At 43.0% G+C, this 19,028-nt stretch overlaps 1 protein-coding gene across 4 annotated transcripts in view; it reads right to left on the bottom strand.

The window, feature by feature from the left end:
• Positions 1–19,028, bottom strand: part of LOC141161593 (uncharacterized) — a 674,484-nt gene that overhangs the window by 103,007 nt on the left and 552,449 nt on the right. For all 4 annotated transcript variants that reach the window (XM_073646616.1, XM_073646615.1, XM_073646612.1 and 1 more), the window contains one exon: positions 12,239–12,382. In XM_073646616.1, the coding sequence (XP_073502717.1) occupies positions 12,239–12,382 (144 nt within the window). The remainder of the gene's footprint in view (positions 1–12,238; positions 12,383–19,028) is intronic.

Genomic DNA, 19,028 nt, shown 5'->3' with positions numbered 1-19,028 from the left:
AGTTTATGGCTTCTGTTTGTTTGTCTAAAGTAATTTTCATGTTTTCGTTGATCACTTTGGCCAACTCCAACATGTAGGTTTCAGTGTTATTTGAGGGTGGTGGAAACTCTTTGAAGATACATGAATTGTGAGAAGTTTTATCAGGAGTCTTGAGCCCGTGATCTTTTTTCTGTTTGTTTTTTTCAGGGCTCAGATTTGGGGATGAATCTGTGTAGCTAGAGTCTGAGTCAGATTCAACATGTTCCTGATAAACTGTGCCCTTGTGACCCCAGCTTTCTGGTTTCGGTCTTTTATGAGAGATGGAAGTATCCATTCCCTCGATATTCAATTTATTAGCTGTGGTTGAAGGAGGGTAATCCTTATTTGGATCTATTGATGTGGACAAGCTGGAGGGAAGGGGGTTTTGGAAAGAAGTTTGGGAGGCTTCTTTTTGGTAGTTTTTTTTGGAGGTTAATTTTTCATCTCTTTTGAGGGGAGATCTGGACTTGAGAGGGCTTACCAGGTATGTAGAATCCTCCAGGGGACTACAGTATGTGTGGTATTGAGGGATTTTCTCATTTGAATTTTTGGATTTGTTTGTTGAGTTAGGAGGTTTGCTTCCTGCGGATGCACTTTTCTTAGTGGAGCTCATGGTTGACAATGTCAGCTAGAGCGTGGTTTGATAATTTTTCAGTCAGGGTTTGCTTTTAAAGTGAGTTTCACGGTACACCAAGAATTAGTACACTCCTGTAAAGAAAAGTATTGTTAAATATAAAATGATATCAGTCAAGCTGAAATATTCTGCCAATGATATAATTAGCAATTTTCAGTGTTCAATAAGTCCTCTCTTTTGATCAAATATCCATGTGGCTAAGTGAAAAAAAGACAAGATAGACAATTAGAGATTAGTCAGGGGGACTCTGTAGTTTGGTAAGATTGTCGCTTTATGTGGTCCTCCGTCCTTACCACGTGACCGGTTGAATCCTAATGTCTAAGCAGAGGAGAGCTCTGTAGGGTTTCCAAGTGAATGACGAGGGATTAAGTCCTTTGAGACTTCAGTAGTATTGATTTGCGATGCCAAAGTTGAGGAGGTCGCAACTGTGTCGTACAGTTTATATCAGAGATTCTGCACGCAGTTGTGCTCTGTGCTCAGAGTTGACAGCAGTCAGATATAGTGAAACATATACAAGGAGGGACGCTGTTGCGTTTCGCGGTTCCAGACTGTGCTGCAGGATGCAGTTAGGCTCTGCACTTAGGGCCATTAACGATCAGATGTAATACTGTAATTGTTTGGGAGGACGCAGTTGCGACACACAGATGCGATATGTCACAGGACCCAGTAGAGTTTTGCGTTCAAAGCAGTCAGCAATCAGATGTAACACTGTGAGTGTTTGGGAAGATGCAACTGCGACTCGTAAATCATGTCTCTGTGATACAGCACGCAGTTGTGTTCTACAGACCCGGCTGTCAGAAATCCAATTTGCGTTGCGGAAATAAGAACAGAAGCATCTGAGTCCCGTGATTGGAGCCTGTTACAGCTCACAGTTAAGTCTTAATCTTAGGGCTGGTCTGGGTCAATGCATATACTTCAGGTTTGCTTTTTCACCCCCGGAGGGACCTGTCTGCAACGGGAAGGTGATAGAGGTGGCACAGGCTTGTATGGGACTGTTCGCATAAGTGACGTAGCTGCGACGCTGGAGTGGGGGCAGAGCGGAGGTCTTGGATCAAATCTGCGTCGCCGGCCGGTATTGCCGAGTGGTAATCTCCCCCGCACTATTCACTTCGGTTGGGTGGTTCCTTCGTACGCCGGGTATGGCGGGACCGGTCGGGGAAGTTGGTACTAGCCTGTGGTTGTCTCCGCTGGTCCGTCGTCCGCGTCGCTCCTTCCGCGCGATCCTCGCTGTCCTCTCCTCAGTGGTGCTGGAGCTTCACCTCTGTACTTCACTGTGTGGAGCCACGACCATCTGCTTTGGGATCCAGGGGTCTCAGGTGAGATGCGGGGCTCTGATGAGATGCTGCTTAGTAATGGCGCCTGTGAAGATGTCACCTTCCTCCTTCTCCCTTGGGGACTTGAGCGGTACTTCCTGTGGCGGGAAAATGCAGCTGCCCGCTTTTAAAGTATATAACTTCTCCAATTTTAGTGTGATTTTTTCTGGAGAGGTCTCAAAATGCTCCTGAGATGTTCCCCAAACTAATTCAGTAGGAGCATTTGGGATTTCTTCTTTTAAATCGCGTTGTGGTAGCTTTGAATTGGTTGCCTGCACGGAGCTCTGCTCTCCTGCTTCTTACATCAGTTGAGCCCAGGCCATGCCCCCGCAGTGATCATGATTGTACTATAATGTTTTTGCCACAATTTTGGGACATTGTGGCAAAAAAATCCGCAGTGAGACTGCAACGTGTAAACACAGCCTTGATTTAATATCAGTGGGATCTGATATATGTAGAATTATAAGATATTCTGTATTATCAGTGATAGACATGACAGGCAGGTACTTGTAAAGGCAAGGGACTTTCCAAAGTGAAGAAAAAAAGTACATTTATAGCACAAAATGCGTTACTCCAAGGGTATGTTATAAAGTACTTGCCACTCAGTATATGTTAGAGCTTCAAAGATAAGTCCAAGGAAAATGCGACCCGATTCGCAGCTCTAACATACACTATTTGACAATCTGTATGTGAAGAAGGTCCAATAACAGGACAAAAAAAAAATATGTAATTATTGGATTGCCTATAATTAAACCATGATCTGTATATATTCCTTTCTGAATGCAAAGTTCTTTATAACATTATTGACAGAGTACAGCCTTTCTTGATCACCACCTCCACAGGAGTGCCATATACTTATAACTCCAAGGGTATGTTCACACCAAGATATTTTTTCGGTCCGTGTACTGTAGAGAATGGACCACGCATGGACCCCATGTTAGCTACTTTTAACATGAACTATATAACAACCTGCTCCAGTCTGGTCCAATTTTTGAACCAGACAACAGGCAGATCTTGCACTCGTCTGATATTGGATGGCCACACAGAGTTGGACACACAGAAATTTGCAGATATGATTTATCCAATAAATTTGGTGGTCTTGATAACTTAGCCTCGTTGCAATTTTTAAATAGCAAACTTGCTAAATTTTTTACCTCTATTCATTTTTTTTGTTCTAGAATTTCCACATGATATTTCAGCCCGATTCTGCGCTGAAACAATCTTTAGTTTTGTTTATAAAAATGGTAATTTTCTGAACTGCTGATAGTTCTTCTGACCCAAGTGATGGAAGTTGTAGCATTTAATCCTGAACAACTCATGCTTGCACAATATTTAATAAGTGCATTTGCCTTCACAAAGGTTTTTGCTTAATAATATTTTAGTTTTTTATGCTGTTGTGTTTTGCAAAGTGAAAATATGGACTTGGGTATTATTTCTCGTAAAAGACTGGTTCCAATAATGGTACTTAGTACATTTGCTGATCTTCATTAAAAGCTGGAGGGAATTTTGCAACAAAAAGCTGTTTAACTTAGTTTATACACATTACAACTAAAGCTCAATGTTGCATAATCTCCTTGCCTTGCACTATATACAGTACCTCTGTTAACAGTGGAGATGGCAGGGTTGACATCATGTCTGGACAAATCCCTGTACAGAGATTAACACTGACATGTTCCCTGGGATCTGTTAATTGGAGTGGCTAGTACCAAAACTGTTGGTGGAAGCTCGGTCCACGGAATTGCCAGGTTCCATAAACAATTTCCTAAAACTTTTACGGCTTCATCTAGCCCTACGCTGTGGTCTGATGCATTGGTAATCCATGAGAAAAATTCTCTCTATGTGAAATTAATTGGCACATAGAAAATAAAATACTATGGAGAGCCACTGTACAGTTGATGGAGCTGTGTATTTCGACTCCACAACTGAGCAAATTTGTCCAAAACTAAGTACATACATATCCTACAATCTATGCTACACTATATACTACAAAACCACAGTTTTGCATTGCTGCATATAGAAAAAAATCTGTGTCTCTAGAAAAAAATCAGTGTCTCATATGATGGCCAGCCTGTGGCTGGTCGTCACAAGAGAAATTACATGACAGGCAAGGGAGCCTTCAGCAGGCCACTGGCTGTCAGACCAATCCATCGGTACTTCACAATGGGACTGGATATTGGTGCTTAAATGTCGCTGTCAGGGATTGACAGCGTCAATTAAAAGGTTATTAGCAGCAATTGGCAGAAATGTTGATCTCTGCTTTAGTACATCATGGACCATTAAGTGGATAAGGTCTTATTAAGACATATTTTTCTTTTACATTTACATTACATAAGAAAAATAGATAATTTTTCATCAGTGTTTTCGACCAGACTTTCATCAGTGTTTAGTCAATGTATCCATTTTTACCATCAGTATTTCATTAGCGATTTTCTTATATGCACAAAAAAATAAATTAGTCAAAATTATCCAAAAAAGTTCATTTAAAGCAAATCGGTGTGCTGCGAATCACAAGTACTGCTAAGCCTTTAATTGTCCAGAAAAAGTGTGCAAGAGATTGAGGTCTCCTATGGCATATGATTGTTAACCCCTTCATCCGAGCTTGTTTTCACATTCCTTACCAGGCCAATTTTACAATTCTGTCCAGTGTCACTTTATGTGGTAATAACTCTGGAAAGCTTCATCTTGTCCCAGTGATTTTAAGAGTTCATTCACGTGTCAGTACCGTATATCCAGTACGAGTAGTGACAGTTTCCACACGTACCAGAGGCACTGACACCGCAGCTCAGGAGCGGTGTCCTGTCACTCACTGAGCGCAGCTCCAGAGCGGCTCATTCTCCCCAGCTCCTCGGCGTCAGCGGTCGCATGGATTACAGCGGGGGACACCTAAGTGAGGTGAGTATATGGATTTTATTATTTTATTCTTATTTTTACAGGTGGGGACACTGCAGGAGCAGACACTACTACCCTCATGATAGTCCCTGCTGGTGCTGATTGCAGTGCCGCCAGGAAACCATGATGAGGGCAGTGTTCGCCACTTCGCGCTTGGGTATAGCGCTACAGTCTGATTCCCAGGCGCTGGTCCGTGAGCTCCTGATGTGGCACATGGGCAGCATACAGTTGCCACATGTGTGGCACACTCGGACACACGGATACAGATATCCCGGTAACGGTTTTTCCAGTATAATAAATGGTACGAGTGCTGTGCGATTTTTTTTCACGCACCCATTGACTTTGGATTGGCGAGCTGAGATACTCAGAAAATCGCAGCATGCTTTTTTTTTTCTTAGTCCGATTTCAGCAGAGAAAAAAATCGCAGATGAGATGTACCTCATAGATTAACATTGGTCCAAGTGCAATCCAATTTTTTCTCGGATTACACTCGTCCATTTTCCTAAACTCAGAGTTTCCCTGGAAAAATCAGGAAAGTTCCTGATTGAATTATATGGTGGAGGGAGGGATTTATCATCTGTTAGATATTTAAGGAGATTTTCTTTAGTTTCATAAGAGTAAAATTTTGTGATAGTGTCTCTGGGTAAATCTTTAGAGATGGACTTTGTTCTATCTAGAACCAGTTCGAGACTTGAAATGGATAGGAAATTTTTTTGGAGAATGTTTTTTATATAGGAGGCAAGTTCTATAGGAGGAACTTGTTCAGGTATTCCCCTGAATTTGAGATTTTTTTCTCCTATTTCTATCTTCTTGTTCTATGATTTTTGTTTTAACTACTTTAATTTGGTCTTTTAAGGAGGAATTTGAATCTTCTATATTATCTTGTCTAGATGAGATGACGTTAACTCTTTTGTCTGTTGCTTCTGCCTTTTGTTTAATTTCTAATATAGAACTTTGAAGTATGTCAAACCTCTTATTAAGGTTAGCATCCATCATGGATATTGTTGACTTAAAACAATTGCATAAGTAAAGTTCAGATGGTGAGAGGTTAATAGGATGGTCATCTGATTGAGAAGATTGAACCTCCATAGCACTATGGACAGGAAAGTCTGCAAAAGCTGATTGGGGTGGAGTATGAGTATCTAGTCTAGGATTTTGTTTTAATGGAATTGCATTAGGAGAGGAATCCTCTGACTCATCTTCATAATCAGACATAGACAGGGGAATATATCTATTATTTATATTGTCTGTCCAGTCTTTTCTTTTTTTCCCCAGAACTTCTGTTATCATTAAAAAAAGATTTATTCAGGTCTTTAACATTAGATTTTTCTTTAAGGGAGTTTTCAGTTGAGGAGTCTTTTTTGACTGATAACCCTTTCTGAAAGCAAGCGGGTGCGCAGGGCCGCACGCTGCGGCTGTGTTATCATGGTTACTGCTGGAGCCAGGGCTCTGGTGATCGATGTCCCGGTTCTGGTCTTCTGGAGTGGATCCTTTCTACTGTCGCTCTGCTCTGGTCCAGGTGCAGTAAGAGGAGTCTTCTCCTTGTGGTCCTGGGTAGAGGAGGATGACATCTCAGGGTCTGCAGGGAGTAGCGGGCTTGCGCTAGGTTCATGGGTCCATGATGATTGCAGCTGTTGCAGGGCTTCTTATTTCCTCTTGGCGACAGATTCAGTGGGACAACTTGAGGATGAAGAAGTGTCTTCCACAAGGTCTTTGGGGTCTGATGAAGGGCCTGGAGGGGAGATTGTTCGGACACTGTAAGTCCTTGCAGGTTGAGATGGTTTGAGCCTCGTCCGTTGCGGATGCGAGTTAGTGCTTTTCCCTTTTCCTTCAGGATTAGACATTTTAAAACAAAAAAAAAACTTCAGTGATGTCCCAAAAGACACCAGGATATGTCAGGAAGGTCTTGTGTAGCTTTCCAGGTGGTAAAAGTCTTCTAAGTATGCTTGAATGAGTATACCAGGTCTCAGGAATACAGAACCAAGATAAACACATCCTACTCAGTGCTCATCTCAGCTAGTCCCCCCCACCGTGGCTTATTTTTGCAGGACAAGATGACATTTTCAGTAATACCATTTTTATTTACATTTGTTGCTTTGAATTAGTTTTATTCCACATTTATTTGCCGTATGATAAAAAAGTATAATTTTTTTGTCACTTTTTTTGCATATTTTTTTAAAAGGTTCACTGAAGTGGTTAAATAGTGTGAGAGGCTTATAGATCGAGTCATTTCAGATGTGCCAAAACCAAATGTCCTCATTTTTTACATAAATACATGTATTTATTGGTTTAATATTTTTCTAATTTTTCTTATTTACTTTGTGATTTTTTTTTATATTTTTACAATTTATTTTTTACTTTTTTACTTAGATTCTCTCTCAGACTTTAAATTGTATTACTTTGATCACTGGTATAATGCATTGCAATGCATCAGCAAAAAACGAATGCCACACATACTACAAACACGGACATGTGAAGGGGGCATATGAGAATCTTCTTGAGGACCACGCCTAATTTTCTAAAAAGACTACATTGAGGAAAAAGGGGGCCATATTTCAGGAACAGAGAGGTGCAGGAACAAAAAATAAAAAAACACCAGATTCAGGAGAACAGCTGCATTAATACCAGGTCCTCTTTAAAAACATAAATCCTCTGTGCCCATATACCGCCTTAGTACGAGCACAGTTGAGTGTTCCTATGGTGTCAAGTGTTCTCTGTCCTACTATCTCTATGTATGTAATACCGTGCTTGTTCCACCTTTCTACCTAAGTATATCTCCATATATTGATAATTTGCTATTGATTTACTGGTTTTCAAACAATATTTGGTGATTTATTTTCAAGCCACTGCTAACGAACTATACAAATCTGCTTTGGCCAGTAGGGGGCACTGCTTAGTTATAGAATCAGATATTATTGAAGTCTACCATAATATAATTTTACGCATTGGCAAAGTAAAGTTTCCATTCACTTTTTAGCTGGGATTTTACCCCATGACTTTGTAGAGCCTAATGAAGTTTATTAAATAATCAAATCACATCTCAGTGTTTGAGATTTATTAAATAATTCGTCTCCAGAGGTCCGTTACTTCATGCATCTGACCTTTCTGTTTAATAAAAAACAAGAATGTGGAAATTATCACCCATGTGGGGTCCGTGCCCTGGTATTTAAAACATGGAAACCAAGTGAGGGAGGGGTAGGGAGTAAAGGCTTAATTGGAAATGTCGGCTTTCAAACTTAACTCCTTCTTTCCAGGTTGTAGCACAATAAAGTAAAAGTAGTAGAATTGACGTTAATAATTAATTTGACCTAATATTATATTATAGAAACTATTTATAATATATACTTTTCTATTACAATTTATCAAAACATGCAGACAGATATTATAGGACACTAGCACTCATACATGTGGGAGGCAACAGCTGCTTTCCTTTAAAAAAAAAGTAAAGCAACAAGCAAAAGGAACATATAAGGAATTCCCATCAATTCCCACAAGAACATTTATTTATACCTCCACAAATATGGTACAAACATGACATTTAAGACACAGCTTTTTCATGGAGATATTTCACTACACGGATCATATATGAATTGTTCAAAATGCTCTATGACTTTTATGGGGGTTGAAGAATAATAAGAAATTGTGTTTCTTTGATTTAATTTAAAAGGTATTTCCTTTAGGCTGGATTATAAAAGCAAAAAGTAAAACACAACCTATTCCCAAACTTGCAGATACTTCCCGGGGTGAAGTAAAGATGTCAGTAAACAAATGAAAAACTGCTGAACCCACCAATATAAAAGATGTAATGAATACGGGGGCTTCCCAATTCTCACTTTAAAGATGATTCACACAAATGGCATTAAGTGTTGTCAGCGATTTTTGTTTCTCATAAATTTAGGAACCAGATTCATTAAGACAGGCAATTTGTACGCTGTTCTTAATGAGGGGCATGCTAGAATAAGATGCACCAAATTCATTAACAGATGCACGCTACTTAACAAATTCAGTGCAGTTTGTTAGTGGCAGGGACTGGAGTAACATTTTTAGCACAAGAAACACCCTATTCCTGCCCGACTGCTCCCCAGCCCTGCCCATTTTAGCAGAGCTGCCCAAAGCTGGCATGTAAGTGCCAAAAGTCACACAATTTTTGTGCAGCTAAGCAATGCGCAAAACTTTTTGTGACTTTTTAAAGTGTATCACTTTGATGAATTGGCTCCTTAGTTTCCCACAGAAACTGGGCTTTTTTCAGAGTCTTTTCTGGGGGGGTGACCTTTCACCCTTGCCAGATGCTGCCAATTATAGATCAGTGTCATCTGAGGCTGCTAGATCAGCTGCCAATCGGTGACTGACACTGTCTTGGAGGGAGGTGTGAAAGCACATGCCTCCAGAGAAGACTCTGAGAATGCTAGACTGCCAAATTGTGATTGGCAGCATCTGGGGGGAGTGAGAGTGAACACTCTCAAAGAAGACTCTGAAGAAACATCCCAGTTGGGTAGCAAAGCAAGGATTTCACATACTGCACTCTCAAAGCAGCAAATATGAATATTTTGGTAATGGAGTGATGCAACTCAGAACAAAAAAGAGAGGCAGAATCAGGGGAGCTTAGGAATCTTTACAAAGTAATTAACTTAATTATTTTGAGAAAGTGACAATTTAATTTACACCTTACAACAAAAACACCTAAATATAGACATTTTTAAGCTCTAAATGGTATCAAATTATAAAATATTTCAATTCAAGGTGTAAGGTATGGGTACAAAGCACAGATATTTTCAGGAGCAATACAGAAATTTCATCATTGTGTTTCTATTCATTAGGTTAAAACAAGGGACAAAAGTAGAGACTCCTCTTCCTAAAAGGGAAACTTGTAGGTATTCACATGATTGATAAAAACTATGCTTCTTTAATAAACATACGTCTGGCAGCAAAACACTTTTTTTGTACAATAAGTCCCAATATTTCATGATCATTATAAAACTGGTGAGGAAGATTTCAATGCTTAGCCTCCTAAGACAGAGAATGGCCCAAAGGCAGGAGAATGCGCGGAGAGTGATTAATCACATGTAGTCAGATGTCTGCGAAATGCACAGCTGGGAAATCAAAGCAAAATGTCCCAGTATATGAACCAAAAGCTGAACACGGGAAGTTATCTGAGCACAAACACTAAAGTGTTATATATATAGTCTACACAGATACAAAAACTCCATCCAACATAACTTTTCACATTAATCATTCCCAATAACTATCAATAAAACTGCTTACAACACTGCTTTCAGTGGTCATCAACTCCACTGCCTTTTTTTTCATTTTTGTCAGCTATTAATGGATGGAGTTTGCGCATAAAAAATAATAATAATTTTTTTATGTATGTGTTTTTCTTCATCACTCTTAGTTGAAAAGCACCTCTAGGCAAGGAAGTCATTATGATTACCTAAGAACAAGAGTACACTAGGTTATGCTTAAGATATTCAGCCTTTATTTGATATGGCAAAAAGAACAGATATCGTCCAATGTTTCGACCTATATAAAGGTCTTTTTCAAGCACAACTCTGGAAGATAAGAGCGGGACTAGCTGGTGCCAGAGATCGCACTGGATCTTGGTACCGAGACATATCTGCCACCATCTAGTCCAGTTCTTAACCTCAACAGATGTCCTTGAAAGAGATTGTATAGGTCAAAATGTTGGTTGATATCTGTGCTTTTTGTTGCCAGATCAAATAAATATGGAATATCTCAAGAATAATCCAATGCACTCTTCTGCTCATGTGCTGAGGTCTTATGATCAAGGTAGCAAAAAGTTACTAAAACAGGGGTAACAGCCTTACTTATTTCGAATTTAAAGTCAAGGAGATAAAAAGTAGTTTGGTTACATTTCTTAACTATTTTTTCTCCTAGCCAAAGGCAGGATGGTTCCTGCTCTTAAAAGGAAAAAGGGTTAAGGAAAAAACTTAAGCCATCAACAGGCTGAAAGAATTTAACTAAAAGCTACCTGTCACTCCACAGTAGGTTGGTGACCAGGGAATAGGAGCTCCTACCCTGCTAGCTTGCCCTATTCCCCGGGATACCTCTGAAGGTGAGGATGCTGGGCATCTGCCCTCACCCTAACCCCTGAGTTAGCCCTCTGTCTGTCCTCCTCCCCCACCCAGAGAAGGGGGCACTACTGTGCACTGTACAACACCCACCCAACAAGCAAGGCTACACAGACAGGGGTAAACAGAAAATTCCAGGCTCACAAAATCTTTACTCACATATAACAGAGGGAAACTCCAGGGTATGAAAGTAGGGGAATAAACCAAAATGGAGAAGGATAAGGAATTACCATGTGTACAAACCAAACAACTGTCTCTGATAATCCCTCCAACTCTCCTCATAATAACTCCTCTCCCTCCATTAGCCATGCAAGAAAAGATAGCTCTGACAAGGACTGAAATCAGAATCCAGATTATAAAGGGTAAAAGAGTGGCTAATCGACCTCAGCAGTGAGCATCAAGATTTCCAACATGGCCGTTTAACCCCTGTTCTGCCAGAAGGTATAAAACATGTCTTAAAATGAAGGAGAAGTGCTTCTTCTCGGAGCCAGAGTAGGAGCCCTCTGATGCTGCCAACTTCTGGCTCCACTCCGTTGTGGTAACCCCTTGACACTATCATCCCAGTATCCCCAAAAACATGCATATACATTGCTCAGCCATGTGCACATTTTTTATACTGACGATGAAGACCAAAGACATTTAACAGTTACTTATCTCACATTAAAACAAAGAATCAGACCCAGATATATTTCAGATTGCTGGCAAGATTTATTGACCATGATCCAATGTATAAGGGGAACTCCATATAATTTTTTGTATTAGTTTATAGTTTTGGCAACAAAAACTGTGCTTTGTGAATCTGGCCCAATACCTAGTACTTGCTGATACAATGGAGTGAGTACTGCTGACTGACTGGTCCAAACTGTGCCCTCTCCAATTCTCCTAACAGAGGCAGCTTGGCCTCCACAGCCAAGCACAGGGACACTAAAGAAGGGACACAGGGACACTGAAGATGGCTTGATCTAGTTACCCTGGCAGATTCTGAGCAGCACTGACAAGCTCTGTAGAAAAGAGCTTGCAAACAAGAAACCAGCCAACTCTCATAAATTACAGAGGTGGCTGTAACCTAGGCAATAAGCAAGACACTATTGAATTAAAAATTATTTTGTTCATGAGAACGGAGAGAATTTATAATGAGCAGTACAGTACAAAGTTGCTTGTTTTTATAATCATTTTGCATTTTTTCCTCAGATTGTGTTACAGTTTAATTAAAATATAAATCTCTGACTATACACTACTTTAGTTTCATCTGTGTCATAATATACTATGTGACAGAGATAATAAAAAAGGCTTACCTGCTGGCATATTCTGGAAAGGGGTGATGATGTTGCCTTGGTGTCTTGGGGCAACATCCAGCTGTCTACATGCTGGAACCTCCGGTTTAGATGACGGGCCAGTTTCTCATCTGGGGTCAACATCAAAGTTCTCATGTCATCCATCTAGGGCCACACGAGAAACAAAATTGATTAAAGGGATGGCTACTGGTATTGTGAAGTTGATAATGCCGGAATTTTAAGATTAAATTAAGTGAAAAATTCACTGGTCAAAGCAACTGTGGAATTGGTCTGAATGCAATAAACTAGTAACTAGTGGGTCTTTCGAAGCTAATGTTACACTAAGGTATTAAATGAAAGGACAAAGTGACAATGCTGTAAAATGTTGTCTCCAAATCAATTGACAATGACATGTTGCGCTTTGCATTATTTCCAGGAGGGACCATCAAGCATAAATCTGATGCTAATACTGATACATGGAGGATGGTCATTTTTAACATGAAATTCACATCCAACTATTCACACTGATATAATTTATGCTGGAATATAAAAGAGATGATGGAATTTAACTTTACCTGTATCTCTCTTATAGTTTTGAAGTGAAACTACAGTTGCAGTTAACTTAAATATTATTTTACGGAACTTTATTAACAGGTGCTCTAAATAAACATCGACCAAATGGAGTAGTAAAATCCATTGCTGTCCTGCAGTGCAGGTATTGTCATTACTGCAAACTGCATGTTCTTACAATAGTCAGCCTTAGACATGAATGAATCGTTTGAAATTAAAATTCACCAGTTTTGCCAAATTTTTCCTCAAAATTTAATTCACAATGAATTAATTCACTGCAAATTACAAATGGGGGAAAGCCTTCAATTGCCTTGAAAAAAAAACACTCTGAGGTCTAATATGACTGTATTCAACTCTTTTTCAAGCTTTTTAATGACAACATAGCTTTATGTCAGAGTGACCTCACCATATTAACAGATGGTAACTGATACTAACTAGCAGCTCGTTAATAACACACTGCCTTGACAGATGTTTCATGATTTTTAAAATTAATACAATGATCAATAAATTATCCCTCTTAGTCTTTTGTGATCAATCAGACCGTTTTGTCTCTGCCTGTAAGTCCATGAGAATGACTGAAATTTCCTTCTCGGGGCCTTACTAAGAATTCACCTGTCCATGCCAAACCTGTTTAGACTCTGCATTAAATAATGCATGCAGGGCCTAGGACTAGTGTTGAGCGAGCATGCTCGACACTGCTCGGTACTCGCCAGAGCATCTCACTACTCGGGATGTTCGGCGAGCACCGAGCATTTCCGGGTTGCTCGAGTGGAAGCTCGGGTCTCCGCCCTGCATGTTTGGCGCTCTTTACAGAGCCAATGAACATGCAGGGATTGCCAGCCAGTCACTGTAATGCTGCAGCCATGTTGTTTGTGGGCATTACAGTGATTGGCTGGCCGCACAGCGTCACCTCGAGTATTTAAAACCGGGCGCCGCCATCTTGGACACAGACGCTCCGGATCAGACAGTGTAGGGAGAGTGCAGCTGAGCTAGGGAGAGATTTATACTGCAAAATAGTTAGTGTAGAGTCACTAAAGCCTGCCAAATCAAACAAACAGTCCTTCTCAGGACTAATATCCATCCCAAATATCAAGCAGGCAGGCAGGCAGGCTGTATAGAAGACGCAGTGGTTATACCAACAAACACTGCATTACAGTCCTGTGTGCTCCTGTTGTCTCAGGGGCCAGGAAAAATCCTTTTTTTTTTCATCTGAATCCTGTTTTTTTTTTTTTCCTCAGTCAGACTGTACAAATACGCGTCTTATTAACCTTTTGGTATCCCCCCCCCCCAAAAAAAAAAAAAATTGAGTGTGTCTGCGAGTGTTCAGACTAGTGTTGAGCATTACCTTCCGATATCGGGAAATATCGGATCGGATTGGATCGGACCGATACCGAAAAAGTATCGGATATCGCCGATTCCGATACCGGAAACCAATGCAAGTCAATGGGACAGAAATATCGGAATGAAGATAAACCCTTTCTTTCCTTGTAAGTTAATTCTACATGAAGGAAAACAACTAAGAATAATGTAGAATGTATTGGGGGAGGTGGGGGAGACAATAAAGGCATAGAGGTTTAACCCAATCAAATGGAATAGCAGGAATTAATATATTTTTTAAGACGTTCGGAGTTACGGAAATATTGAATATGTTAAGTATTTTTATATTTTGTCAGATATTTATGTTTCACTACTTCCATGCTCTTCACCTTCTTTTTTACTTCTCCCACACTTTCTCCTTCATCATCCTCAGCATCTTTTTCATCCACTTCTTCTTCACCTTCTTCATCTTCTGATTCTTCACCTTCTTCGTATTATTCTTTTTTTTACATTCTTCATATTCTATTTCTTCATCTTCTTCATATTCTTCTTCTTCATCATATTCTTATTTGTGACAGGCATTCCTGTAGTTGTTATCTATAAAAGGTTGGACATTACACCTTTCGTTCTGCCCGTCACAAAAGATTTACAACAGGATTTGTCCGCGTTCAGTTTGGCCTGCAGCAGCAGGTCTTTTCCACGGGCACCACGAGGAGGAACGGACTCACCCCCATACACTGCTTAGTCATCTTCTGCTTATAATTTAGATATTATCTTTTGCTCTGATTTTTAGTCTTATGCTTAATGTTCTTCCGCTTTTTGTTCTGCAGCTTCTTGTATTTCTGCTTCTTGGTTTTCTGTCTCTTGTTCTTCTGTATCTTGGTGCTTGTCTTCTCTTCTTTGTCCTCTTGGTCAACTTCTTCAGGGTCATCTTCCTGGTCTTCTTCGGGGTGGTCTTCAGGGTCGTCGTCTTCGGGGGTCGTCGTCTTCGGGGTCCCTGTCTTCTTCGGGTTGGTCTTCTGGGTCCTCGTCTTCGGGGTCCTCGTCTTCTTCGGGGTGGTCTTCAGGGTCCTCGTCTTCTTCGGGGTGGTCTTCAGGGTCCTCGTCTTCTTCGGTGTGGTCTTCAGGGTCCTCGTCTTCTTCAGGGTGGTCTTCAGGGTCCTCGTCTTCAGGGTCGTCGTCTTCGGGGTCCTCGTCTTCTTAGGGTTGGTCTTCAGGGTCCTCGTCTTCAGGGTCCTCGTCAGGGAGATCCAGAGTGATTACCAAGAACCATTTCAAAAAGCTTGAACTTGGAAATGTAGCAGAAGGTACAAGAAAGCTGAGGAACTACCGAGGACCAGCTGACGGTACTGGAACCCGGAAGGGTAGCAGAAGGTACAAGAGCCAATGGAACTGCCGAAGACCAGCTGACGGTACTGGAACTCGGTTACTAAGCAGGAGGTACCTGTGCCAGAAAGCACTACCAAGGACCAGCAGACGTTGTTGGAACTTGGATACCGAGAAGGAGGCACCTAATCCAAAGGCACTGCCGAGAACCAGCTGACGGTACTGGAACCCGGATGGGTAGCAGAAGTTACCCATGTAAAAAAAAGTTCAAGGCCGCGAGCCGGCCGCAGTTACCAAAACCCACAGTCCTACAGGGGGTGCTTGTCCTATTGGCACTATGGAACCAGCCTTCATTGCCAGATCCCGCAGCCCACATAGGAGTCACCTTAACTGCAGGCACTATAGAGTCGGCTAACCCGACCGCAACACGACAGGACAACACATTGGAGGCAAAGTGACGCTGACACTACCCGGAAACAGCTGGCGTGCTGGAACCAGGCTGGGCAGGAGGGAGTACCCCTGCCAAAGTCACTGCCGAGAACCAGCTGACGGTACTGGAACCCGGATGGGTAGTAGAAGGAACAAGAGCAAATGGAACTACCAAGGACCAGCTGACGGTACTGGAACCCGGATGGGTAGCAGAAGGTACAAGAGCCAATGGAACTGCCGAAGACCAGCTGACGGTACTGGAACTCGGTTACTAAGCAGGAGGTACCTGTGCCAGAAAGCACTACCAAGGACCAGCAGACGTTGGTGGAACTTGGATACCGAGAAGGAGGCACCTAATCCAAAGGCACTGCCGAGAACCAGCTGACGGTACTGGAACCCGGATGGGTAGCAGAAGGTACCCATGTAAAAAAAAGTTCAAGGCCGCGAGCCGGCCGCAGTTACCAAAACCCACAGTCCTACAGTGGGTGCTTGTCCTATTGGCACTATGGAACCAGCCTTCATTGCCAGATCCCGCAGCCCACATAGGAGTCACCTAAACTGCAGGCACCATAGAGTCGGCTAACCCGACCGCAACATGACAGGACAACGCATTGGAGGCAAAGTGACGTTGACACTACCCGGAAACAGCTGGCGTGCTGGAACCAGGCTGGGCAGGAGGGAGTACCCGTGCCAAAGACACTGCCGAGAACCAGCTGACGGTACTGGAACCCGGATGGGTAGTAGAAGGTACCAGAGGCAATGGAACTGCCGAAGACCAGCTGACGGTACTGGAACTCGGTTACTAAGCAGGAGGTACCTGTGCCAGAAAGCACTACCAAGGACCAGCAGACATTGGTGGAACTTGGATACCGAGAAGGAGGCACCTAATCCGAAGGCACTGCCGAGAACCAGCTGACGGTACTGGAACCCGGATGGGTAGCAGAAGGTACCCATGTAAAAAAAAGTTCAAGGCCGCGAGCTGGCCGCAGTTACCAAAACCCACAGTCCTACAGGGGGTGCTTGTCCTATTGGCACTATGGAACCAGCCTTCATTGCCAGATCCCGCAGCCCACATAGGAGTCACCTAAACTGCAGGCACCATAGAGTCGGCTAACCCGACCGTAACACGACAGGACAACGCATTGGAGGCAAAGTGACGTTGACACTACCCGGAAACAGCTGGCGTGCTGGAACTAGGCTGGGCAGGAGGGAGTACCCGTGCCAAAGTCACTGCCGAGAACCAGCTGACGGTACTGGAACCCGGATGGGTAGTAGAAGGAACAAGAGCAAATGGAACTACCGAGGACCAGCTGACGGTACTGGAACCCGGATGGGTAGCAGAAGGTACAAGAGCCAATGGAACTGCCAAAGACCAGCTGACGGTACTGGAACTCGGTTACTAAGCAGGAGGTACCTGTGCCAGAAAGCACTACCAAGGACCAGCAGACGTTGGTGGAACTTGGATACCGAGAAGGAGGCACCTAATCCAAAGGCACTGAGGAGAACCAGCTGACGGTACTGGAACCCGGATGGGTAGCAGAAGGTACCCATGTAAAAAAAAGTTCAAGGCCGCGAGCCGGCCGCAGTTACCAAAACCCACAGTCCTACAGGGGGTGCTTGTCCTATTGGCACTATGGAACCAGCCTTCATTGCCAGATCCCGCAGCCCACATAGGAGTCACCTAAACTGCAGGCACCATAGAGTCGGCTAACCCGACCGCAACATAACAGGACAACGCATTGGAGGCAAAGTGACGTTGACACTACCCGGAAACAGCTGGCGTGCTGGAACCAGGCTGGGCAGGAGGGAGTACCTGTGCCAAAGACACTGCCGAGAACCAGCTGACGGTACTGGAACCCGGATGGGTAGTAGAAGGTACAAGAGCCAATGGAACTGCCGAAGACCAGCTGACGGTACTGGAACTCGGTTACTAAGCAGGAGGTACCTGTGCCAGAAAGCACTACCAAGGACCAACAGACATTGGTGGAACTTGGATACCGAGAAGGAGGCACCTAATCCGAAGGCACTGCCGAGAACCAGCTGACGGTACTGGAACCCGGATGGGTAGCAGAAGGTACAAGAGCCAATGGAACTGCCGAAGACCAGCTGACGGTACTGGAACTCGGTTACTAAGCAGGAGGTACCTGTGCCAGAAAGCACTACCAAGAACCAGCAGACGTTGGTGGAACTTGGATACCGAGAAGGAGGCACCTAATCCAAAGGCACTGCCGAGAACCAGCTGACGGTACTGGAACCCGGATGGGTAGTAGAAGGTACAAGAGCAAATGGAACTACCGAGAACCAGCTGGCGGTGCTGGAACCCAGGGTAAATACTAAAAACAGAGTGGAGCCAGAGGTGTAATTGGAGAAAGTTTTAAATCAGTAGTACAGTGGATGTGGACAAAGCAGGAGAATTTGCCGGACACACAGCAGGGGAACAGCTGACGTTACTGAACCCCAATAACACTGGAGCAAGCGTTGACTGTGCAGACGGCACTTCTGAGCAGCAACTAGCGGTATTGGAGCCCAGGGTAAATACTAAAAACAGAGGAGCCAGAGGTGTATTTGGAGGAGGTTTTAAATCAGTAGTACAGTGGATGTGGACAAAGCAGGAGAAATTGCCGTCCGCACAGCAGGGGAACAGCTGACGTTACCGAACCCCAATAACACGGCAGCAAGTGTTGACTGTGCAGACGGCACTTCCGAGCGCCAACTGGCGGTGTTGGAGCTCAGGGATAGTACTGAAAACAGAGGAGCCAGAGGTGTATTTGAAGGAGGTTTTAAATCAGTAGTACAGTGGATGTGGACAGAGCAGGAGAAATTGCCGTCCGCACAGCAGGGGAACAGCTGACGTTACTGAACCCCAATAACACGGCAGCAAGTGTTGACTGTGCAGACGGCACTTCCAAGCGCCAACTGGCGGTGTTGGAGCTCAGGGATAATACTGAAAACAGAGGAGCCAGAGGTGTAATTGGAGCAACTTTAAAATCTGTAGTAGTGAGAATGTGGACAGAGCAGGAGAAATTGCCGTCCGCACAGCAGGGGAACAGCTGACGTTACTGAACCCCAATGACACGGCAGCAAGTGTTGACTGCAGATGGCACTTCCGAGAGCCAACTGGCGGTGTTGGAGCTCAGGGATAATACTGAAAACAGAGGAGCCAGAGGTG

The sequence above is a fragment of the Phyllobates terribilis genome, unplaced genomic scaffold (genome assembly GCF_046119375.1).
Source record: "Phyllobates terribilis strain yellow unplaced genomic scaffold, ASM4611937v1 Scaffold_9__5_contigs__length_417890890, whole genome shotgun sequence".
In the NCBI taxonomy this organism is placed as follows: Eukaryota; Metazoa; Chordata; class Amphibia; order Anura; family Dendrobatidae; genus Phyllobates; species Phyllobates terribilis.
This window is presented reverse-complemented; position numbering and strand designations above follow the sequence as displayed.